This window comes from Rousettus aegyptiacus, unplaced genomic scaffold, assembly GCF_014176215.1.
Source record: "Rousettus aegyptiacus isolate mRouAeg1 unplaced genomic scaffold, mRouAeg1.p scaffold_m13_p_12, whole genome shotgun sequence".
NCBI classification, from domain to species: Eukaryota; Metazoa; Chordata; class Mammalia; order Chiroptera; family Pteropodidae; genus Rousettus; species Rousettus aegyptiacus.
Window position 1 is genome coordinate 17,699,736 of NW_023416287.1, and position 25,866 is coordinate 17,725,601.

A 25,866-nucleotide genomic window follows, 5' to 3' on the forward strand; every position below is an offset into this window, starting at 1 on the left:
CAAAGCCCAAAAAGTATCAAGAACTCATATTTATCCAAAGTTCAACTTGGAAAGGTCAGATAATCTCAACTTCACAGCAAATTCAGTTACTATGGTAACACTTTAAGCAAGTGGTATAAATGGTCATTAAGCCAACCAAAAAGCCACAGATGGCCCGTGTAGCCAATCAAACATAAAGAGAAAAGTAGAATAGACAAAAATTAGAAGAGAAATTCATCAATTTCAGACATTTTCTGAGTACCTAATCTGTGCCAGGAAGTGTATGGGCCAGGAAGTATATATAAGATGTGTGACCACAGCAGCTGGCAGAAGGAGACAGACTGTTACAAGACGTATTTCCTCAGACATACCATACAGCTTACCACACCTAGTCTCCTCACTTTACCTGCAACACTTCCCCTGCCCACTCTTCCCAGGCAACAGCCTTCCCCTCCTGCAGCCTCAGGATCCCTGACTACACTGTCTCAAGTAGCTCCCATTTCCTTCCAGTCTGTGTCAGTTTCCCACTTGCTTCCTTCATAGCATTTACTCCAATCTGCAATTATTTCACTTGTTTCTGTTTACTTGCTAATGTTTCTATCTTGCTTCCGTAGGAGACAACAGACATCCCCTAAAGACATGTGTATCTTCAGTATTCTCAGGGAGAATAAACATGTCTACATGCACAAATAATCTTAATAAAGTATTACACATACGACAACAGACAAAGTCAGAGTAGGGTACAGAGGAACCAGAGGCTAGTTCTAGGGCAATAATCCAATTCTGGAAGATGAATAGGCATTTTCCAGGTGATCCAGGAGGCAGTGAGGCTGGAGACTATTCCTGGGAAAGTGTGCAATATGAGTAAATCAGCATAGGTAGAGGAAAGAAAGCACAAAAAAAGACAAGGAAGTGCGGGAAACCGAAGGTGAGAAAGGAAACAGTAACTCTGCGCCGAGAGCTGTACAGGAACCTTATGGATTCCACAGCTACTGTACAAATGCCCTAAATGAGTGTTTCCCAGTAGCAGTTTCATGGACCACTGGGTGTTGCTGAGCACAGAGCTGATGGTCCATCAGGTTTCCATGAAGAACGTTTTATTGTGCCTTTCCATAATCTGGACCATCCGTATCAGAGCTTCCCAGCCCAGAGGATACAAATGGATTACAAGTGAGCAATGACATGAAAAAGGTTGGGATGTATTGATCAAGATGAAAACCATATAATCAAGTACTACTAAAGAATTTTAGTGTGTGTGTATTTGCAATTAACCTAGCATTATATGATCACTCTCAAAAAGGCAGTTATAGTAGCTTTAAACTATGTCTGCAATTGACACCCCTTCCTTTAAAAGGTGGAGCCTAATCATCCTCTTGAATGAGGCCTCCTTTCTAACAAATAAAATGTGGTGGAAATGACTGTATTGGATTGCAATGCTGGGTTATAAAAAACACTGCTGTAATTCTACTTCTGGGTGTATACCCAGAAGAACTGAAAGCAGAGACTCGAACAGATATCTGTACACCAATGGTCATAGCAGCATTATCTACAATAGTCAAAAAGTAGAAGTAACCCGGTGTCCATTGACAGATGAATGGATAAACAAAATGTGATAAAACCAAACAATGAGATATTTATTACTCAGCCTTGAAATGAAATTATGAAATATGCTATACCATATAGGTGAATCTTAAAAATATTATACTAAGTGAAATAAGACAGTCAAGAAAAGACAAGTACTATACGATTCCACACATAAGAAACATCCAGAATAGGGGCTGAGGAAAGGAAGACTAGGGAGTGACTGTTTAAAGGGTACAGGGTTTCAGTCTGGAAAGATAAAAAAGCTCTGGTGATGATGATTGTACAATATGAATGTACCTAATGTCACTGAACTGTACACTTAAAATGGTTAAAATGGTAAACTTTATGTTATGTATATTTTAACACACACACACAGAGCATTGCTACTTATTAGATTCCCCATTCTGAGGGAAGCCAGGTGCTATGTCATGAGAACATTCTAGAAGCCCTGTGGAGAGATCCACATGGCAAGGAACTAAGGTCTCCTGCCAGCAACCAGCACCAACTTGCCAGGGTCATGAGGAAGCCACCTCGGATGGTAACCCTCATGAGATCTGGGGCCAGAATCCTTCAGTTCAGTTGCTCCTAAATTCCTGACTCACAAACACTGAGAGGATAATAAATGGTTAGTATTGTTTTAGGCCACTAAATTTTGAGAAAAGTCGTTACACAGCAATGAGTAACTAACATAAGAGCATTTTGCTCTGATGCTACTAAAAGTAGGATCCAAAGATAGTATATAGGCTGGAGGCACAATTCCTCATGTTTTTGAGAAACACTGCTCTGATACACCAGATAAGCCAACATACCCTAAAGCTCCACCAAGGAAAGGAGAGGACTGTGGGCCAGAGAAGCTAACTCCACACACATATTCAGGAAGGCAGAGAACACAACAGGTCTAACACAAGGATACAATGTTGTTCGTCCATAGCACATGACCTCAAGTCCCAGGAAGGCTTGCTGCTCAGAGTCTTGGCCGCTTCTGAGTAAAATGAAGCTGCCCAATATACACTGTGCACAGGATTAAATTAGAGCACCTAGACAGTGCCTGGCAGGTGTCTGTTGGGTCCCCACACACACCACAGAAATACAAACTGAAGAAATGTGACACGGAAAAAAAAAAAAAAAAAGAACCAGAGAGGATAACAATTTCCCTGATTTCCCACTCTGACCTGTCAGCTTTCACTAATGTGGCTATTAATAACTAATGTGTGTAAGCTTACTCTAGGAGTTATAAACTGCCTTTACATAAGGTATCTCACTGGATCTTTACCCAATCCTGTGAGGACTTAAGGACTTGGTATTATCACTGCAACTATTTTACATTTGTGGACATAGAGTCTCAAATAAAACGCCTAGGAAGAGGTAGACCAAAATCAGTATCCAAATCTGACTAAACCCAGGGAAGAGTCTGCTCCTCTTAATTCGACTTCTCGAGTAAATATCCTTGTAGCGACGCAGATCCACAGAGGTGCCTTAACCACAAATTTGCTTAAACTTACCCCCAGGGGTTGGGCATTCAGGCTGCTTCCAGATTCTTCCCTATTTGAACAGTCTTTCTGCAAATACATGCACTCATTTACTTCAAGAATCAGAGTGTGCCTCTCTATTCTTGGCTCAGGGCACACACCAGAAGCAAAAGACTTCTATGCACAAAAGTAACATTCTAAGCCATCCCCAGCCTTTGCTCCAGAGGGGATGGAGATGGAAGTTGCATTTAATGAAAAACAAAGGGCTATTAAGCTGCAGAAAAACTTGCTGTTTTGGATGCCTTAACTCTTTCCCTACTCCTTCATCACTTCCATTCATCAACATCTGACACTTCTAACTCATAAAATATCTTGAATTCATCTCTCCTCTCTAACCTGATCATTTCTCATCAGCAACGACTGTCATTACATCAGGCGACCTCTATACTCCTCTATCAGTACCAGCAACCTGATACAGTCAGTAAATATTTGGTGACTGAATGAACACAACTTTTCTGTTCCTAAGAGGGATCTGACCACATATCTCTCCTGCTTAAAATCTCCCCTTTTAGCCCAATATCCCACTACTCTTAAGCCATCCCCTCTCCAGATTCTAAAAACACATGTTTTTTGAGCCCTGAATACTTTTGCTGACATTGTTCCCTCTGCCGGCTCTCACTCGCACTCTCACCCTGGCCCCTCGATCACACACCTTCCTGGGTTAACACTAATCCTATGTAAATCAAATTGTAGATATTCTCCACTTCTGCATCCAGACAGCTGATTATAGCTGGTAAATACATTCAACATGCTAACGGGTCTCACTTTAAATGCATGACCACAAACAGTGGTTCCCTTGGACTTGGAGGGAGCTTTGTGACTGGGTATAGAAAAATTGGTCTTCGGAGGTACCCAAAATGTCTATATCCTGATTTGGGTGGTGGTTACTCACGTGTATACATATATAAAAAGTTCAAGCTACATAAGATTTCTGCACTCTGATATAAATTATACCTCAATAAAAGATTTTTCAAAAATAAAATTTAACGAAGAGTAACATCTTTGCTTTCTTAATTCAATGCCTTAAAACTGTAAACAGCCATGAAAATATCAAAAAGTTTTTTAAAAAAAATCCAGGGACTAACAGTGGCTGCTGAGTATAAAAGAGCCTGAGGAAGAGGCACAGTCCAGAAGGATGCAGGAAACCAGTTAGGTGGCTATTTCCAGGGTCCAGAAGATCCATGATGGGGACTTGGGCCAAGGAGGTAGGGTGGGGGTGACAACCAGTCTTGGAGTCAAGATGGATTCTTCAGGTAGATCTGACAGATTAGCTGATGGACAATATGATGGGGTGGAAGAGAGGAGCTAATAAAGCTCAAAGGGGGCTCCAAAGGTTCTGGCCTGTTGAGTTCTGTGACACTTGACTATTTTGTTGTTGTTGTTGTTATTTTAAATTTTTTTTTTAATCCAATAAGTTTCGGCTGTACGTTTTAACAGTAAGGCATATATATAATTACACTGTGTATTCACCTCCCTTAGTTGTTTTTTAAAATGAGTACATATCACTACTGTAATGGGAAAACAATACAGATGTCATCTTTTCCAAATAAATAATAATCAATCCAGTGTCTAGAAACAACCATACCTCAGTAGCAAGGTGCAGACCCAGCCTCCAGATCCTAGGGTCTAATATCATTTTCCAATAAAAGGAACCAGATCGGGTGAGGAGGGTGAAAAGTTGAAGGTGACTAAGAAGTGTAAAATGCCAGTTTATAGAATTAGTCACAGGATATAAATATATAGCATAGGGAATATATTCAATAGTAATGTAATAACTATATGTGATGACAGATGGTTATTAGACTTACCATGGCAATCACTTTGTAAGGCATATAAATGTCTAATCACTATGTTATATGCCTGAAATTAATATAATATTGTATGTCAACTATAATTTTAAAATAAATTTAAAAATAAAGGAACCAGGGCTCTGTGGAGAAATGGTTGAATCTAGGACTAAGGCAGGAAATATACAAGATGAGCCTGGAATATTTTGCAATGCCAGAAATAAGGAAGTGTTACACACACAAAATGATTAGAGTTTGTCAAAAGGATACAAGAGCCAACTGAAAACGCTCCCAATGAAACAGGAGCAAAATATAAATAAAGTAGTATTCAAAGTCTAAAATAAATATGAGTCCATACTGAAATAAATAAAAGATCATCAAAAACAAGAAAAATCTAGAAACTGGCACAGCCAAAAGCAGCCTAAGGAGACAGCCATGACTACTAAATGTAATGTTGCGTCCTGGATGGAACCCTGGAACAAAAAAAAAGGACATTAGGGGAAAACTAGGGAAATATGAATAAAGTATGAATTTTTAGTTAATAATAAAATACCAATATTTGGTTCATTAATTGTAACAAATATACCTTACATTTTTATTTTATTAGTTCCTAGACCAAAAGCTCCTGGAGTCTTCCTTGACTCTTCTCTGTCTCTCATAACATCATCAGTAATCTGTCAGCTGCAACTTCAAAAAATTCCCTGACTGATCACTTCTCATCATCTCCACCGCTGCTTTTTAGTTCAAGCAACCTTTAATCCAGACTACTACAAAAGACTCCTTGTGATTCTTCCTTTTTCTGCCTATGCTTGCCTACAGTACATTCTACACACAATAACCACAGCCACTTTTAATACCTGAAATTAGATGTCACTTCCCTGTTTAAAATCTTTCAATGACTTCCTATTACACTTAGAATAAAGTCCAAACCTCCTGCTGACATTTGTGGACTCCTTTCCTACCTCCGACCCCTCACTCTTTACCCATCTTCTATGGCTTGAATATGTCCAGCACTCTGTGCCTTGGCTGCCTCTGCCTGGAACCCTCTTCCCGTGGATATTCACCTGGATCACTCCCTCACTTCAGATCTCTACTCAAATGTCTCCTTGCCAGACAGACCTTCCCTAAGCACCCTCTAAATAAAAAAGCATCCCTCATATACATACAGTGTCACTCCCTATCTACTCACTAAGACCTACTCCTTTTCTCAGCATATATCAACACCTAACTTTACAGGTATTGATCTATTTATGGCCTATCCACATCCATTGGAATGTCAGCTCCTAAAGATCGAAGACTATGTCTGTTCTAGTCACTATTCTATCTCCAGCATCTGGCACTGAACGAATGACTTGGCATCAAGTCATCTTTGTGATGCCTTCTGAAATTCCCACACGTAAAATTAATTGTTCTCCCCGAGGAGTTTGTACATGTGTAAATATCATCTCATGATATAATTAATTTCATGGACTTTATTCTCCTTCCTAGGTACAGAATACAACATGGGGATCAAAGCCATACCTTGTCATGATCAAAAGCTAGACTACCTGAATTCAAATCCCAAACCACTTACTAGCTGTGCTTCTTTGGGCAACTTAACTGTTCTGTGCCTCTGTTTGCTAATGAATAAAATGGGCATAACAATCTTAAAGTATTGTGAGGATTAAATGGGGTATAACATGTAAAGCCTTTAGATTTGTGCCTGTCTCAGAGTAAATCACTCAGTAAATGGGAGCTTTTGGCAAAGACATAAGCATAAGAATATATGATTAACAATCCTTGGCTGGCAATGCTAAAAGCCAAAGCCAAATATCCCACCAGCCTCTAAATTTTTTAAGAGACCTATATAATTTTTCTTCATTCCACAGTGCCTAGCATAACACCTGATCACAGAAGACACTCAGCTGAATACATGAATGCAGAAAGCTCAGAAATGAAATATTACTGGGGGAAAAAAATGATGATACAAGAAGTGAAGAAGTATGAACCAGGAACTCAGACTTCATCAGTGTACACGATCCTAATTTAAAAAAAAAAAAAAAAAACAAAAAAAAACAGAAAAGACGCCAAGGACACTATGAAACTCAGGTTTTAAAATCCTCTGTAAAAGAAATGGAAGGAGACTGTGATCAACTTAAATAGAAACAAAGTAGTGAAAATGTGCCAAAGAGTCAGGAAAGCAACAAACAGAAGGAGCTTTTTTTCACTGTGTTCAGAGCAAGAACAGGAAAGGCCAGGCCTACTGTTCAGGACAGATGGTGCTCTCCTGACAGATGACAAGAAGGCAAAGGCAGCAGAGCAGCTTCCATTCTATCCACCAAGTATTACTAGGGAAACTGCAGCCTCTCTTCCCATGTTGTTACAAGTCAGTTCATCTACACAACTCTAGAGGTAAAGAGGGAAGGTAGGTTTGTCTATGGAGTAAGAAAAGGCTATGTGGAAAGTTTGCCCCAAAGTGGTAGGTCCAAAATTAGAACATGGATTCTTACCACTATTCCAGTCTATTTGGTGAGATACTTTAAGAACTAACGATTGCCACAGAAAATCCAAATCTGTATTTTACAAACTCCCTGCTCAAAAAATTAAAATCCTAATTGCATGATTTCTTTGGGACTCTTGAAGAAAAACTGGCTTGAATGATTCACAAATAAATTCTGGTAAGGTACACAGAACACTGTCATCAAACAGAACTAAGTCTCAAATTCATCAATGATTAATTTGCGCCTTGGGCAAGTCACCTTTCTTCTGAGCTTCAGGTCCAAATAGACTTGCAATGGGGATTAAATGAGATCGCCCAAGTAACGCAATTAAAGCAATTAGATTTGTCCTGACACAGCAAATCTCTGATAAATGTTAACTGTGACTGCTATTGTAGTTAAACAGGAGTATATTAGGTGTTCTGTATCCTGTTACTGAGGAACAAACTAGGCTTCTCTACAAGCAACACGGACAAAATAAATTAAAACACAGACCTATTATAAACCCACTCACCCAATCTGGGTCACATTTGTGTCCATACACTTCTACTGCCATTTGGGTTTTAAAAATACTTTAACCCTTTTCATGCTTTTGGGTTTTGTTTTTGTTCATTTGTTTGTTTGTTTGTTTTTGCAACTAGCAGCAAATCAAGAAAATATGGAAGAGCACCCCAAAAAATATCACCAGGGAAAGGAATCACTTAATTGGGAGGCATGGCAGCCTTTGGAGTCAAATCAACAGAAGTGCAAATCCCAGCTCTATCGCCCACTAGCTATAAAATTTGGGACAAAGGACTTTCATTTATGTGAGCCTTAGTTTCTTCTCTCATTTATCTAAAAGTAAACAACCTAATAGCTTGTTGAGAAGATTTAATGGAGAACTGCATATGGGAGAACCTGACATAGAGTCAGTCCTTTACATAACTGTTATTGAATCTGCAATATTAAAAAAAAAATTTTTCCCCTCAGGCTTAAGATGTAAGTAATCAAAACAACCTAGAAAGTGTTTTCCTACAATCACTTGAAACTCAATCCACAAATATTCTTTTTGAGTACTTATTATATACCACGTGCAATTTTAAGGCACGAGATATATCAGTGAACAAAATAGCCCAAGTAACGCAATTAAAGCAATTAGATTTGTCCTGACACAGCGGCTACCTTGAAAATACACCTACCACATCCTTATGAGTGGCTAGTAACTGACCGCAGCTGAAGCAGCTTTAAACCCATCACCACCTCTGTGCCATCTCAACACTACTCCCAGCCAATGACTGAGTAAGTAGGGATACTAAGACAAAGCTCTTCTAGGAGACAAGACTCTTCTGACAACAACTGTGGCTTGAGGGACTCTCAATCTCCTTTGCTAAAACTTTTAGAGAACTGCACTGTAGTCCGATACTTACTGCATTCCTTTTCTCTTCTCCACAGGGGTCAGACTTGCAAGGCAGTCTGATAGCTCTCTTAGCCTCTTCACCTCACTCCCCATTTCCACCTACAGGTGGTTTCAAAATAAATAAATTGCATTGCTTCTTGGGGAATCCAGTCTAACTAAGATTGTATTCTAGTGGGGAAGACAGATAAACAAATACACAAAATGATCAAAGCAAATAAATTATAGACTGGCAAAGGTGTAGCATGAGAGAATTCTTTGAAGTGCTCTGTATCCTGTTATTGGTGATGCTTACAAGAATCTATGCATGTGTTAAAACTCATAGGTACATACAGCAAAAAAGGGGGAATTTTACTGTATATATATTAGAAAATAATTTTAAATGTAGAAATAAAATTATACTATAAGAGTATTAAAAAGGAATTCATCATTATTTAATTTGGACTCTTATTTAATTTTTAACATAAATTAAATATACAAATTTGTTATAATTTATCCTTAGACACATGTATACTTTTTTCAATGTCGAGAAAAATCTTAAACTTCACTCAGCAGATTTGTTAGTAGTAATTTTGGTACTGTAACTTTGAAATTATTTTGTGTACAATGGACAGTAAAACTGGTTAATAGTGTGATTAGGAACAAAGATTTTCAATATAAAAGGCAAAAATATAAATTACAAAACATTTAAGTTGGAAATATCGAAATGAACTCACAATATTTCAAATAATTTATTAGTTCATTCACTGAAAAAGGGATAAAAGAAAAGATTCTCAAAGCAATAAACACATCCAGTGGCCAGAGCCTAATTTCTATATACCACTTGCAACTAAAAAGAACCAGGCCTCTTTGAAGAAATGGAGGACTCCAGGGTCTGGAGTAGGACATGCGCAAGATAAATCTGGGACTTCTAGTAGTGCCAGAAAACAAGAAAATGCTCAAGGACTAATATGAGCATGTCAAAAAAAAAACAAAGGAGATGATTTAAAGGACCTCCCACTGGCCAAATTTGGGATAATTTTAAAACTAAAGAGAATAATAAATGTAATTGACTACAATACCACTCTGAATAATCTGAGTCCTTAGTGATCCTTAAAAAGGAAAAAAAAAACTCTTCTCACAGACGAACGTCAGCTAATAAAACAGAATGAGAGTTAGAAAATCACTATTCTTTTGCTTTATATATTTATCGTAATATAACCAATCCTAATTAGCAATAATTCCATAATATCTAATATCCAGACCATATTCAGATTTTCCTGCTGTCCCAAGAATGTCTTTTTCCAAAATTGACACTCAACCAAAGGTTTGAACATTACATTTTTGTTTTTATGTCTCTTTAGTTGCTTTTATTCCATGAAAATTTTCTCCTCCTCACTCTTTCCCTCTTCATGGCATTTTTTATTTCTAAGAGTTCTGAACAGTTGTTCTGTAAAACATTCCATTTTCTGTTTGGTCACATTGTTTTCTCATGGTGAGTTTCACTTGTTTCTTATATTCTCTTATATTTCCTATAAACTGGAAGTTAGGTCTACATTTCAATTAAACTTTTTTTTTTTTTACAGAATGTTTCAAAGGTAACACTGTGCTTCACACTGCATCACATCCAGAACACAAAGCTAGGTCATCCCACTGTTTCTTTTATCACCTGGATAAGGTAAAGACCATCACCACTCACCATTTTAAAGGTATATTATTCCCCGTGACATATATACCAAAGTACTCCCATAAATTACTTAAAATCATTACCCACATCATTTAGGTAATGATTTTAGCATCCATTAATAATCCTTGTCTGATCAATTACTATACTAATTGTGAAAGTTTCACAACCAACAACAAAGATTGGCAAAACCAGAGTCTGTCAAAGGCAAAGGTTGGTAAGGATGTGGAAGTTTTATGTACTACTGGTGGGAATATAATTTAGCAGAAGCATTTTGGAAATCAACTTGGCAGTTTCCAGTAAAATTGAAAATGTATATACCATTATTCAACAAATTCACTGGAGCAGGGCTTATCAAACTGCAATTCAGCCATTAGTAGACTTTAAAATCAAATTAATTCTTCTTGACCAGCATTTTTGTATGTTAAAGAAATATACACACAACATAGAAGAAAAATATCAGAGTGTAATACATGTAATAAGATTAAGAACGGTTCCATAAGATCTTTGCTTCAGTTAAACTTATATGTATATATGGGCAGATGCCACACTGAACTTAAAATATATTTCTTATTATATAGGTTGTGGCCAAAAACATTTGAAAGCCACTGCCCAAGAAACATTCTTGGCACATGTGCACAAAGAAACATTTACAGAGATATTCACAGTCGTACCATGCATAAGTAAAAATTAAAATCTAAATGTCCATCAGTAGGAGACTGGATAAACAAAATATGGTACAGTCATATGGTGGACTTTGTACTAAAGTTAGGATGAATATCTTATATATCAATATGGGTAAATCAGAAAAACATGAGGTACAGAAAAAAAACAATATGAAATCATTTATATGAATTTTTTTAGAAACACCCAAAAGAAATTCTTTATAGAAACACATATATAGTAAAAATGTAAAAACATGGACAGAAAGGACAGAAAGGAGATAACTAAATTCGGGATGCTTGTTGCCTCTAAGGAACGCAGGAGAAGAACTGATTTAAGAAGCATATAAAAGGTACTTCCACTATATCAAAAATGTTTTATGTCCTTTATATTTAAAAATATAAACAAAACAAAAATGTTAATATTAATTCTGAGTGATAAGTACAAAGTTTATCATGAGTTGTACTTTTTACTTTTTCTATATTTTAATTTTTTTCCAAATTTAAAAAGAATTTTCCCTTTATTAAAGCTGCCTTTAAAAGTACTAAGGAAAATCAAAAAATAATAATTATTATAGATAATACAAACAACCTAAAAACAACTAGATGTTCAAAGTGCCTATTGAGATAACTGCCCCGCCAAAGAGCAATACTGTTCTTAGGAAAACTTAGAAAGGTTTGAGTTCTGAAAGCCCCAATTCACCTTAAGCATTAACAAATAACCGAATTCTAGAATATCCTGAACCACCACCATCATTTTAAAGTTTTCTAGGGCCTTTCTCCACATCATCTATAACTTGATTCTCAGAAAAAAAAGTCTGAGATCGATATTACTATTACCTGTATTTATAGATAAAGCTGATGTTCAAAGTGGCTAATTACCAGTGAGGTCACAAGTCAATGACAAAGTCTACGATCCCTCAGCTTCCGAATTTAATCACCCCTACAATATGACTAAATTTCAACCACACAACACACCCAGAAAACAGAAGGGGTTTTCCACAACCCTTGAACTGTTTGATCCAACTCCTCTCCTTCACTCTTCCATCCTTGTCTTTCACTCTCTTCTTCCAGACAGGCAGCCAAAAGCACAAGAGCTGCCACTATTAACTCTTCCCTTCCCTGTAGCCACTTGCACATCTTTTTCTCCTAACTCCTTCAGACGAAAAGGCAGAAGGGAAAATGACTGTGAACAAGGGGTCACAGAATGGTCCCCTTGACAAAGGGACCCTTGCACCAAAGAGAAAGGACATTCCCACAGCTGGAAACTTCCACTTTCCAAGAGTCAGGGAGAAGGAAAACACTACAGAAAAGCCCAGGCTACCCCTCTTTATCAGTGCGGGCAAAAGTCCTTTACTGAAGGGATTTAATTAACAGAAGAATGAAAAAGTACCAGTTTTTTAATCGGTCCCGGGCTTCCAACTGGGCTCCCACTTCAAAGCTGATTCCTCGTCTGTTAGGTGGATGCTTTGTCATTTTCAGTCATCAACGGGGCTGCCTTTATTCTCCTGAAAAAGCCAATTAAATATTTATGAAATTTAGGCAAAGTGTGCCCAGAGTGTAGCAGCATTCACTACACATAAAAGACAAACAGGCATTATTCAAAACACAAAGCTCCAGGAAACCCTGTCTGTGCCCTTTCACTCCTGCCTTCATCCTAACACAGGTGTGCCTTCCACTGGTTCCTCCACTATTATGCAGCATCCTGTAGTCCCTGGAACTATGAGAAAGGACTCACCTCTAAGGGGCCCCCCTCAGAACTCCAAGAGAACAATTATTCTCAGGGTTAAATTTAATCATTTGCTGACACAGTCAACAAATACCTACAAAGAGACTATTTAAGAAAGTCAAGACCAAGATACAGTTCCTGCCCTCATGAAGCCTCTAGTCCATCGGGGAAGACAAAAATTGTAGCCAGTAAACAGATAAATAATTGCAAGCTGTAACTGCTATGAATGTTAAGTGCTACAAAGGAAGCAAACAAAAGCTGAGACACTGATTTTCTGGCCCAACTTTTAGAAGACTGGACAAAAAAGATGTAGTTACACTTTCTTTGATCTATTTATATTTTCTACTTCCCAAGTCCATTCAGAAATTCTATTCTTTCCTAATTCTTTATCGAGCCTTTGGGTACTAGGACTGTTGGTCATTTTCTACATGAGTAAATTCTATCATTAGGAGCTACTGGTGGTTTTGATGGAGATGGAGCCACTCTTGAGTTCTCAAGGCATTGGAGCAGGCCACCTCCATACAGCAGGCTACCCCTCACTAACTTCTCTCCCACCAAACTTTGGATCTTAACAGCCTCTAATGCCCAAGCAATGCCAAAACACTGCCAGGGCAACATCTGCCTCATACTAGGAACACAATCCTGGCAGTGGATGAAAGTGGAAAACACAGAAGTGGGTCCTCATATCTTATGTGTAATACCATCACATCTTAGGAAGAATTTGTTTACAATATATTACATGAAAAGATAGGATGCAAAATTACACCACTTTGAGCTCACATTAAAACTCATGTGCACTTAAAAAAGAATAAAAGAAAAAAACAGGTTGTAGACGATTGTCCTTTTCCTCTTAAACAGTTTCCTAAATTTATAAAGTTTTTCACAACAGAAATTTTCCATAACAAAAATAATATGTAATGTGAAGGATGAGCTAGTCATTAAACAACCCATTCCAAAGGGCTGATATTGGGGAATGTACAAAGCAAATCAAACTAAGGCAGGAATGGTTGACAGCTGTAATTAAGGAAGCTGAAACCCAATAAACTGAAAAGGTACGTTAAAGCAGGGGTTTTCATACGGACCCTAGGGAGGAAGTCAGAGGTATGACTGGCTTTACCTAACTCTACAGAAAAATAAGACATCAAATCTGATAAAAGTAAATCCAATCAGTAGAAAAGTCTTCATTCTGGCATGCCCAAAATACCACATCGAATTGTCTTTTTATCTCTGACTTCATGTACATCAAGTAATATTAAGATTAATAGTTGGCCTCCCAGATTATACAAAAAGGTGGTGTCAAACAAGAAGAAAAGCAGAGTGGCACTGAACACTCACTAAGCTGCTAGAAAATGGGTTTGGTGATAATAATAGTACCTATCTGCCAGCAGTGGGTGTGAGAGGATTAAATGAGATAATCCAGTTAAGGAGCACAGGGCTAGTATAAAGCAAGGACTATATAGTTAGTAACAATTAATAATTGTACTATCACAAGTGAAGAAATTAGGCTTAAAGTAATTTGGCTAAGGTGCAGGTGCTAAATGTCAGGCCCCAGAACAAAAGCCCAGATCTCCTTGATTTCCAAATTAATACTTTCACTGCACGACTTCCCCCTGGGGTACCCCAGGAAACTTTCCATTAAAATATAGGAGTGTGGGAGCAAGGCATTGAATGAATGAAGATGAGCAAATTATTCCCACTGGTTCAACAGAACCAATTCCTTTTGAGGCTGAACCGTCAGAAAGTTTTCCTTATCATGAACTAAAACCTGTTTCATTTTTAACTCTGACCCACTTGTTTGAAGTTTCATTCTCGGGTATTACACAGAACAAGACTAAAGACTAATCTAGCTTTCATGTGCCATCCCCAATCCTCCCTCCACTCCCCTGGGATGGTAGGTTTTGGGTTTTTTTTTTTTTAATTTCACATTAATTCATTCAACAAACCATTAGTGAGTAGTTTCAGTAAAACATTGTTCTGGGAATAAAATATCCAACTCCGGTCCACCCAGGAATACAAACACAAATACTGAGAAGAGATGAACGAACTCTAACAAAGGACAAGAAGAAGGACACCAAGAAATCATCTGAAAGTCTCAATTTATTTTGACAACATTTGCTAAGGAAAAAAAGAGTTCAAGACAGAAGCAGGAATTTAAAAAAAAAAAAAATTACATAAGAAGTACATTTGTACTACTCATATTTAATTTTAAACACAAATTTTTCTAAAGATACAAGAGGTCTAACATTCTATAGCTTTAAACTTATCCATTCTTTAGGGCTTTAGCTTTTCTTCAAAAAATCTCCAGCTTCCAGAATAAGAGGAAAAGGGAAAATGTTCAATAAGGACATTGAGAAAAACTAAGAAAAATCTGATGCACTCCGTTTTTATATAGGATTCCATTTTAAAGACCTTGGCAGGACTTCAAATTGCTCTTTTACATTCAAATTTCCCTACAATGGGACCCCACTGCTACACAGGAGACAGGGAGCCTAGTTTATTTCTTTAAATACAGTATTTGCAGTCAATGCCCCTGTATCAATGATAATGAAAGCTTTAACTGTACACTGTGTAACACAGTTTAAAGGGTACTTTAACAAATGACAAACTAGGAGAAAATAACTGCAACACATATGACAAAGAGCTAACTTCCTTTATTAACAAAGAGTTCATACAAATCAAGAACAAAAAAGCCAAACAACTCACTTAAAAATGGGCCAAATATAAGAACCGGCAGATTACCCCGGGGGGGGGGGGGCGGGATAAGACAAAGGCCTAATAAGCATGTGATATTATATCCACATACCTTGCACTAAATTAAAGAAAATCAAAATAACAATTTTTCCCTTCTCAGGTAGGACATCCAGTGTTTCCAGAGATGAGGAGAAAAGAGCCTGCTTATATGCTATTGGTAGAAGCATAAACTGGAAAAGCTTTTCTAGAGGAAACTTAAAACTATTCACAAAAATGCACATACCTGCCACTCAGCAGTCTCACTGCCAGTATCTCATCCTACAGATATATCCCCCCAGAGTGTGCCAAAATGCCTGTAAGGATAATCAATCTAACTTTGCAATTTCTGCAGCTAAACTGTCCACCAAAAGAGACCTAGTTAAATGAATAAGGGTTCATCTATACAACAGAATGCTATACAGCTATTAAAGGAAATAATGGCAATCTGCAGATGCAGATATGAAGCCATCTGCAAAATATACTGTCAGGTAAAAAAGGCATGGTGTAGAGGCACGTGTATGGTATTATCCTTTTCTCATAAACAAAGAGACATAAATATAGGCAGATCTATTATAACATATACATAAAATTATTTCGTGGAAGAAACTGTCTTAAGTAGTTCCTCTAAATGAGAGAAACAGAGCATGAAAATTTGACTTTTCCATTTTTTATCTTTCTGTATTATTACCATTTTCTAAACTTAAGAATGCACTTCTGAGAATTATGTAGTTTGGTAAGATTTTAATTTTGGATTATTTCTTTATATTTTTAAAAAACATTATTTAAACATGCAAAAGTCCCAGCTAAGAAGTGGCCTCTCTCAGGAAGAGCCTTCCAGGCCAGATTTGGAGCATCTTCCCAAATGCATATCCCACTGGGCCTTCATCAGATTTGTAAAACTAAAAAAAAATTAAAAATAAAAATTAATTAATTACTTAAAAATAAACATGCAAAAGTCCTTTCATTCTTATACCATCTTACTGGATCTTCACAACCACTAAATGATGTATTAAGACCAAATGTGATGCCCCCATGGTAAAGAAAGGAAACTGAGGTACAGAGGAGCTCGCAGCTTTCAAGGTCCTCCAAGGCAGGAGACATAACCTCTTACTGTAAGTAATAGGATTTTCCCAGAGAGGCAGACAAACCATTTCTCGAAGGCCCTTCCTTCCCCTACCCAAGTCGTTGCTATGCTTATACTCATGCCTTTAGAGATAAATACAATTTGAATACAAGAAGATTAAGCAATTGGGCACTTTTCAAATGTTGTGTCAGAATTATCACACCATTATATAACAAGCAGAAATATTTAATTTTTCAGAAAAGACAAAACCTAAGACTGGTCCAGCTGTGGAGAAACTAGAATACTTGAATCACTGCCTGGAGCCCTAACTACGGCCATTTTTTTACATCTCAATCTAGAAACAAGGAACAAGCTGTAAAACTGCTTATACACTTGGACTCAGCAATTTCAATCTGCAGAATACAGCCCAGGATACAAATAAATCATTTGTATACTTGAAACTAATTTAAATAAATTTTTAAAAATTATATAGCTGTCTAACCAATGTACTGTATACTTGAAACTAATTTAAATAAATAAGTTTAAAAATAAATCTATCATTTGTGAAATGGAAAAAGCAATGGCTATTTACATATAATTCTGAGGAAATTAGATATAGTTCACATGTTTAAGAACAAGAAAATATTTAAGCAAAACTTAATGTAAGTGGGACTACACTATAAGCTCCATTAGGGAAAGGAATGGTGCTCAACAGATGCTTAATAAATGAAATTAAGAAAGCTACTAAAATGACAAGGATGTGAACTAACCTTACAAAAGGAGAGTAGATATCAAATACCCTATGCAGACTAACAAGATCTACAAAAAGAAATTTATAATGATAATAGCTAACTATATATATATTAAGTCATGTAATCCTTACAACCACAGAGGTAAGTACTATTATTAATCTTCGTTGTAAAGATTAGAAAACAGAGGAACAAATAAAAATTAAGGATACCCCAGGACAGTGGTCCCCAATCTTTTTGGCACCAGGGACCGGCGTTCCTATGAGAATCTAACGCCTGATAATCTGAGGTGGAGCTGAGGCGGTGATGCTAGCTCAACAGCTGTAAATATAGATGAAGCTTAGCTAGCTAGTCCCCACATAGATCTTACTGCATCTGCAGCCTGGGGGTGGGGACCTCTGCCCCAGGACACCTATGTGGTAAGGGCTTGAGCCAGTATTTGAATCTAGACCCATAGGCTCCAAGCTCCTTATTCTTAACCACGTGTTTACCATAGCATGGTAAACATCTTTGACTTCTCCTTCCTAACTCATCAAATGAGGATTAATGGCCCTTGGGAGCTTATTATAAAGATTCATTGAGAAAAAATCTGCAAAGCCCCTATTTTTCTAGCATAAAACAGGTACTCAAAAATGGCAGAATTTTCTGAATTCATAATACATTTACAGTTAATGATATACCAATAAGAACTCTTGGGTTTTATTTTGGGAGAGGTGAAAGAATACTGTAGCCATGGTAACTGGAGGTCCAGCCCTCAGCAACCCTATTGTGCTCTGGGAGAAGGGACTGAGGGCTCGAAGTAATAAAGAATTGAAGTGATAGATGGGTATGAAACAAGACATTTCAGCTCTGGGACCAAGTTAGGGGAAAACAAACTCTGGGACACAAAAAAAGAATGTCAATCACTAGAAACTACAGAGCAGGCTTTATAATAACCTAATAATGCTTACTACCAGGATTGCATTCAACCTCCATTAAAGGGTGATGGTGCCTTTTAAACTTAATGCAACCCCCTTTCAGTTGAGGGACACTTTAAGTGAAGGACCTGTTTAAATCTTTAGGCCTCCTTCATCCAATAGTTACTGAGTGCCTGCTATGTGCTATAGATAGATACCAGAAAATGAGACAACCCCAACTCTGCTCTCTAGTAAGGAAGGTAAGCAAACACAAAATAAATACATACACAAAGAAGCTAACTTCTGGCAGAACAAGTACTGAGGAAAAATAATAATAATAATAATTTAAAACAGTGAAGTGGGGGGACTATTTTAGATAAGGCTGATAAAAAGAACTCAGGAGCTGAGGTCTCAGCAAAGATCTAAATGACAAGGAGACAACGATGTGAAGATCTAGGGGAAGAGAATTCTAGGCAGAAGCGAAGTCCTAGAGGCATAGTGCCTCAGAAGGGAATGGGCTCCCCTTTCCTCCAATGCCCTGAGCCTAGGAGGTGGAGATTCTCCCTGCTGTCCCAGAAAAGCATAAACAATATCAGCAGGTCCAGTGACACCTAAGTCTCACAAGAGGAAGCTTCCAAGGGGACTCTGCCAAAGTTGTCTTGGAGGAAGGCCAGGGAGTACAGAGAAGGGAGTACAGATGGGTTTTAGACTCAGATTCTGGCCAATCCTGGCTCCACTCATCGGTGGATGAGTAAAGATGAGAAAAATCACTGAGTGGCCCTCTGTTTGTCCACCTGTAAAATGAGATTAATAACTCCTATCTCCTGGGGTTATTGTGAGGAATGAGTCCGATAATGGATGTCAAGTGCTTAGAACAGTAAACACTAAATATTTAGTATTGGTGAACAAATGATTGTGTAATAGTAGTAGTACTAGCAAAAAGGACATCAGACACAAATGATTAGTCATTATTATTATGAAATACTAACACATATTATCCAATACACTAAAGAACATAAAGAGCACATATTCAATCCTAGCGAAGCAATAAGTTGATTTAAGTAGGTACATGAACCTCTCCACCATCATCTTCAAGTTTCAAGGACTTAGAAGACTAGGGTCCAAAGCAAAGACCATTTGCATTCCTTCAGGACCTTTCCCGGGTCACACTAGAAGAGCCAAATTAGCCTCTTTTACTTGAGGGGCTAAGGAAGGAAGCAAAGGAGAGAGGAGAGTCAGGGAAGGAGGAAGGGAGGAAACAGGCAAAAAAAAAATTTCCTTTACCCTCTTCCCAGATACTTGAAATGCTTTCTCCAAGAACCCAGCTTTTCCTTCCAAATTAAAATTCAGACAGACAGCAGAGATTGAGTTTACTCATTTCAAAATAATGAGAATGAGTTGGTTAAGTCAGTGAATAGTCCCAGAAGCAGCAGAAAGAGCCTAGGGCCCAGGCTTGGCTCCAGAATATATTTGCTGAATGACCTTTGGCACATTGCTCAATCTCACTAAGCTGATCATCTTACCCTTACAACTTCCTTCTCCTTTTCTCCCCATCACAGTTTAAAGCCCCAAGACTGGCCAATGTGCCAAACTAGAAACAAGGGCACTGCTCTTGCTTCTCTTCCTAACACCTACTACTTCTAGATGTCTCTTATTGCTGAGTGGTTTGCCAGGTTCAGCAACTCCCCACCCCAATCAGTTCTAATCCAATTACTGTAACAGCTCTCATGGAACTCAAAGCCTCCAGCCATACCCTCCAGATCCAAATCGATATTGTCTTTTAAGCCGACATTTTCTGACTGCCTATTTTATGACAGACACTATTCTAAGGACTTTATACATATATCATCTCATTTAGTGTGTACCTCATAGGTTTGTAATGAGGATTATAATTATTCCTATTTTACAGATGAGAAAACTAAAGTTCAAAAAGTAAGCTTCCCAAACGATAAAGTTAGCAAGTATTGATTGGGGCAAGGAATTAAATCTAGGTAGTCTGACTCTGGTCAATTACTACTGTTGCTAATCTTCCTCACTACTACTATAATATTTCTAAAACACAAATTTGATTATAAGTTGCCTCTGTTTAAAACAGTTCAGGTTATATGTTAATGATATCTCAATTAAAAAAAAAAAAAGTTCAATAGTTTCCCTACAGAACCAAATTCAAGCTATGCAGTGTGGCATCAGTGAGTCAGCCATTATGACCAAACCAAACTCAATGGGAGCTTAAAAGGCAGGAAGCAGGGAAGCTCAGCAGAGGGGCAGTGGCACGCAGTGGTTATGAGCCAGAACTCTGGCTCCATCATTTTCCAAATAGCTTTATACAAGTCATTTCCTCTCTGAGCCTCAGGCTCCTGATTTGTGAAACAAGGCAAGTATCAGTACCTACTTCATACCTTCATATAGGCATTGTGAAGATAAAAATTACTTAGCACAGAATCTAGCACACAATAAACTCTCAAGGTTATTACTGCTCTTACAGCCCTCATATCTAGACTCCTCACAGTTCCAACCTCCAGACCTTTGCTCAAACAAGCTGCTTTCCTCTGGTCCTTCAGGATTGGTCTCAACAGTCAGCACCTCCCTGAAGGGCTCAGTAGGTTACGGGCCACTCCAATATTCTCCTATGGCCTGCCCTCTGGGCCACGGCACTCAGCACTCTATGCTGAAATTGTGTTTTTGAGCCCATCTCTCCCTAGGCACTATACTCCTTATAGGCACCCCATCATCTAATAAGTAGTGCCCATGGCAGTCAGATGCTTGTTAGTGATAACCTCAGCTTCCTCACTGGCAAAATCGAAATAAAAACAGGAAAGAGACCACCCCTGGAGAGATGTAGGGACGCCAGGAGACACTCATGTAGAAGCTCTTTCATAGGAACTGTTATAACTCCTTGGAGACAGGGGGCAGAAGGCAAAGCACAGAGAATTAGGCACCTGGAGACAGGCCATAATTTTACCCTTAGGGCCGAAGAAGATCTATATTCATTTTTTTCAGTCGCTTTTTCAGTCACAGAAAGGATCTAGTCTATAAATGTCAGTAGCTCTGGAGTGGGTTTGTGTGGGTTCCTTTTAGGAAAGGGTGTCTTTTTTAAAACATATCTGACTAAGCTGTTCTTACAGGATTCTTTAATTGAGGTATCACTATATTACAAAGGAAAACAATCTGGAGATGTAGTCATTACTCCATGGGGCCTCCAAAGACATTTTCCTGAATTGCCTTTACTTATCTTTAAAACCCTTTCACTGCATATGGGATATTAAAGATAAATTATTTAATAGTCAATACATTAATTACTTTATTCTCTTTTTTTGCTTTTTTTTATGGTGACATTGGTTAATGAAATCCATTAAGTTTCAGCTGTAACCTTATTCTTAAGTATTAACTTTTATCCTGGCCTTTATTATTAACACCAGGAAATGGCTAACATTTACTGGGTCTTCACCACACACTAAATCCTTGACAATATCTCATTCCAAACAATGTGGAGAAATTGGCAATATTATCCCACTTTACCGAAAAGGGTAAGGAGACTTAGAGCAAGTAATTTGCCCATAGTCACCAGCTAGGTGGAGGAGCTAATATTTGAGAAATAGGACCTCCTCCAAAACCCACTATACTTATACTGCTTTAAAAAATAACACCTTTGGTATATCTAAACACTAATGATATGAAAAGAGTACTATTAAGTTGTTAAGTGTGAAAATGAGGGGGAAAAATGTAAGTGCCTTTCTGTCTTATAAACACTACTAATATAGTTACAGATGAAATACAAACTAACAAGAGCCATGAAGAGATTTTCCAAACACTTTGTAAGAAAAAAACAAAAATAATAGTAACATATCTCAACTCTTCACAATTCACCAAGTTTTGTTAACCTTTTGAGTTAGGTTTTCTTATTCTCATTTTATAGACTAAAAAATGTAGGAAAAGGCTAACATTTACTGACACTTCAAATGATCTATGAGAGGCAGATTCGATGACACCTGAGTGTGTGCATAGGTCCAAACAGGTTAAGTAACTTGGCACACTGAATATCTACCTCCAATGTCCACACCACAGTGAGAGGCCTAAGAGGTTTAAGCCACATACCCAAGCTACATGTAACCCTCGAGAGAGTGGCAGATGCTGGAATTCAAACTCAGGCATTCTGCCTCCAGTTCTGGTTCTAACCACCACATACCATGCAGTCTGGACACAAAAGGTGGCCTCTTTAACTATCTTGCCTTTCTGAACTGCAGATGTATAATTCTCATAGAGATCACAGCATGACCGATTTCCTATTCATCAGAGCATATTGGAGAACATTCACCACTCCATGGGACAAAGGAACAGTCAAGCAGCCCAAACCATCCATGCCCAGGAGTCTCAAGAAAGGGAGAAAGGCAAGGCAGCCTGAGCTAGGAGAGGGGCTTCTACAATTAAAAGATGTTTGCATAGTAAGGAATGAAATCTGGGGTGAGGGGGAAAGGCCACTGCTTCTCTCAGCAGTGCCTCAGTCCCGGGTTTCAGGCTGCTGCCTGCTTGATATTGTGATTAAAGTGACTTTTTCAAACCTGGGGGAGGGGATTGTTAAGGCAGCTGTAGAAAGGAAGATGTGTGAGCAGGACTGCAGCCAAAGAAACCTAGACTCTTATTTATTAGCCAAATGACCTTGAACAAGTTACTTAATCTCAGTTCCCTCGGCCATTACAGGATAATAGATAAATTGTAAAGATTCAATAAAATCCAATAGAGTACTCCTAAAACGGCTGGCTATAGTTATTATTGTAAAATGCCCACATTTCTAGACCAGGTTTCCACCACGTATAAATTCCGGCACTTGTGGAAGCAAGAGAAGGCATATCAATCCACCTAGCCATGTACTTTTTCCACGTGGAAAAGAGACCTCTTGAAAATCTGGTCTCTACTAGGACAAAGAGAACCCAAATAGTCATCTAAGATGCCTGCAGTCCACCTTTTAAATCCCAGGATTATGTCTCTGACATGGGATAAGCTCTCATCGAATAAAACCGTCATTTTAAATGCTTCCACAGGCCCCTACTCTCCCTCCTTTCCCAAAGTCCACTGATTCAGGCACCACATCCCTTGCACACAACTGCACTATTTATGCTTGGTGACTCATACCAGGCTCCTAAAATTTTATAAGATTTCTGCAAGCTCATTGCTTCCAATATTGGGCCAAAGAAGGCAAAGCACAGCTGGATACCTAGCCCAAGATCTAGCAAAGTTATCACAGCATCATTACAAATCAGGGTCTCAATTTTCCACAGGTTACCCCAAGGTTAGTCAACAATCTGAAAGGCACAGTTGCTGAGAGTGATGAGCAAGGACAGCATCCTCCCTTTTATCTCTAAGTTTACAATCTAACCAAGGAGGTTCTAAGTACTCAGTTTGGTTTAAATAATGGTTATCAAGAAAAATGTAAACTCCCCCCATTACATCCTAGAAAGATGACCGAGGGAGGTTGGAGGTTATATATGCCTTTAAGCCTCAGTTTCTGGGCAGCATCAGCAACTGCCTTTGAGTATAATCAGATGTGCTCAAATGACTTACTTTTACTCATTGATGAGATTTCTCAAAATTTAGATTTCTTATCACTGTCCTTAGCAATGACATATTTGTGGCTGAGTATGTTCCTAAGAGGAAAAGCACTTGGAAGTAATTTTTAAATGATTTTTTCACTTAGAATATACTTTCAAATTTCAGATAGAAAATTTAAGCACCTTTAAAATCCAGGAAGAAGTACCAGGAAGTTGACTCCCCACAGATATGGAAGACCTTAGGAGAAGAGGGCTAAAAGCATTACATATCACTTTCCCCAACTCCAGCCAAAGACAAATTACCTGCTTCTTCTTAAATTTCATTCTACCCACCCTGCTACTTCGAAGCAAAAAAGTAAGCTGGGGTGAGGAAGAAAACATTTTTTAAATATACATCAGATAAGAAAACTTACAAATAAACATGTATGTAGATACGGATTCCCTCTTAGTGATTCAGGGAAGGAGCTAACGTTTGGAGAATTCAAGAAAGACTTCCTTGAGAAATTTAGATTGTTTTGAATGAAATAAAGCATGTAACTGGCAGAGGACATGGAGGCAGAAGAATGCTGAAGTTGGGTGTAAAGACAAGCTGGCTGCCTCGGCTAGAAAAAGACAGTGGCAGAAGTGACTCGGACAAGAGAATGACTGGCAGCCTGCCCAACAGAGCACGTGAAGGAAATCAGATCTGCTACAAGCTCCCAGACACTGGGTTTCTAAGCAAGGTAATGACAAAGACCCAGAGCAGCGCAGACCTTGGAGATAATCAGCCCCACACTTTACAAATGGGGAGAATGAGGCCCAGTAGCATTAAATGACTTGTCTGAGGTCTCACAGTGAGTGGAAGAGGTGGGAGTAGAGCCAAATGCAGATCAAATCCGTTATTGAAGAGAATCTGACATTCATGTGAGGGATGGGGGAGGGAGGAGGGAGGGCAAGGACACAAAATAGTCTAGTCATTCAGGTTTATCCTGATTAGGGTCCAGAATAAGATCATGGAAAAGGGCCGTGATAGGTAACAGCCAGGGAAATAGGTACAGATGACCTAAGACATTTAGCAAGGAAAAACCCACCGAGACTTAGAGATTAGAGATGTGGGTACGAGGGAAAGAAAGCATCATCATAAGGCACAATCTTCATCATCTTCCCACCAGCATTCACCTTCATGAAGCTCCCATACAGATATAAGCCAGCAGCTTCCGTTCAAGGTCCAGGCACCTGCCTTTCCCTGGCCCATTTCCAGGACCTAGAAAACCAAGGACTCCTTGGAAAATCCAACACCTGTGACACTCCTGACTTAGGGTATGTCAGACTCTTTAACCATGGTAGGATGACAGGTGAGGAAGCAGCAAGACAAGTTGGCTGATTATTATTATCAGCTATGAAGTATTTACTAGAATGATTCTATGTCAAGAATTATGTTCTTATTTAAGCAAGAAATATTTAGGCATTTAAATTTGAATGAATCAAATCAAACTCGTGGAGAAGTTTTAGCCATAATTTTAAAAGCTAAATGCTAGAATAACTGTAATCGAGTACAACTAATAGTCTTCAGAAAGGGGATGGCCTTGTACAAACTTTAAGGGATGTGTCTGGATAGAAAGAAAATGGAAAATAATACCCCAGCCTAAAGCTAACCACCACTTTCCTATTTTCACCGAGAAAGCTTTGGTTTTGTATATAGAACCTCACTATTCAAAGTACGTTTCAATAACATTAGCATCAATAACATTAGCATCACCTGAAAGTTAGAAATGCAGATGCTTGGGCCCCGCTCTACACTTACTGGATCAGAATCAGCATTTGAGCAAGACTTCCCCCAAAATGATTTATATGCACATTTAAGTTTGAGAAGCAGTGGTGTAGAATACTTTAAGAGTGCACTGTACATAGCAGTACACAGATAAAGTAGCAAACAGGCAAATAAAGAGACAAAGTACCTGTTCACTTTCTGTATACCACATTTTATTAGGTCCTTCTTAGACAGACTTCCAATGTTTTTTAATGAATTTGGTACTTACTAATGACCAAACGATCTAAATGTGGGATCTATTTCACTTCCTGAAATAACACAACTTAGCT

General features: G+C 38.2%; 1 protein-coding gene across 5 annotated transcripts in view; it reads right to left on the reverse strand.

Annotated features, from left to right (window-relative positions):
• Window positions 1-25,866, reverse strand: part of PHF20 (PHD finger protein 20) — a 104,858-nt gene that overhangs the window by 76,452 nt on the left and 2,540 nt on the right. For all 5 annotated transcript variants that reach the window (XM_036229453.1, XM_036229452.1, XM_016127246.2 and 2 more), the window contains exon 2: window positions 12,468-12,582. In XM_036229453.1, the coding sequence (XP_036085346.1) occupies window positions 12,468-12,550 (83 nt within the window). In that variant the 5' untranslated portion in view covers window positions 12,551-12,582. The remainder of the gene's footprint in view (window positions 1-12,467; window positions 12,583-25,866) is intronic.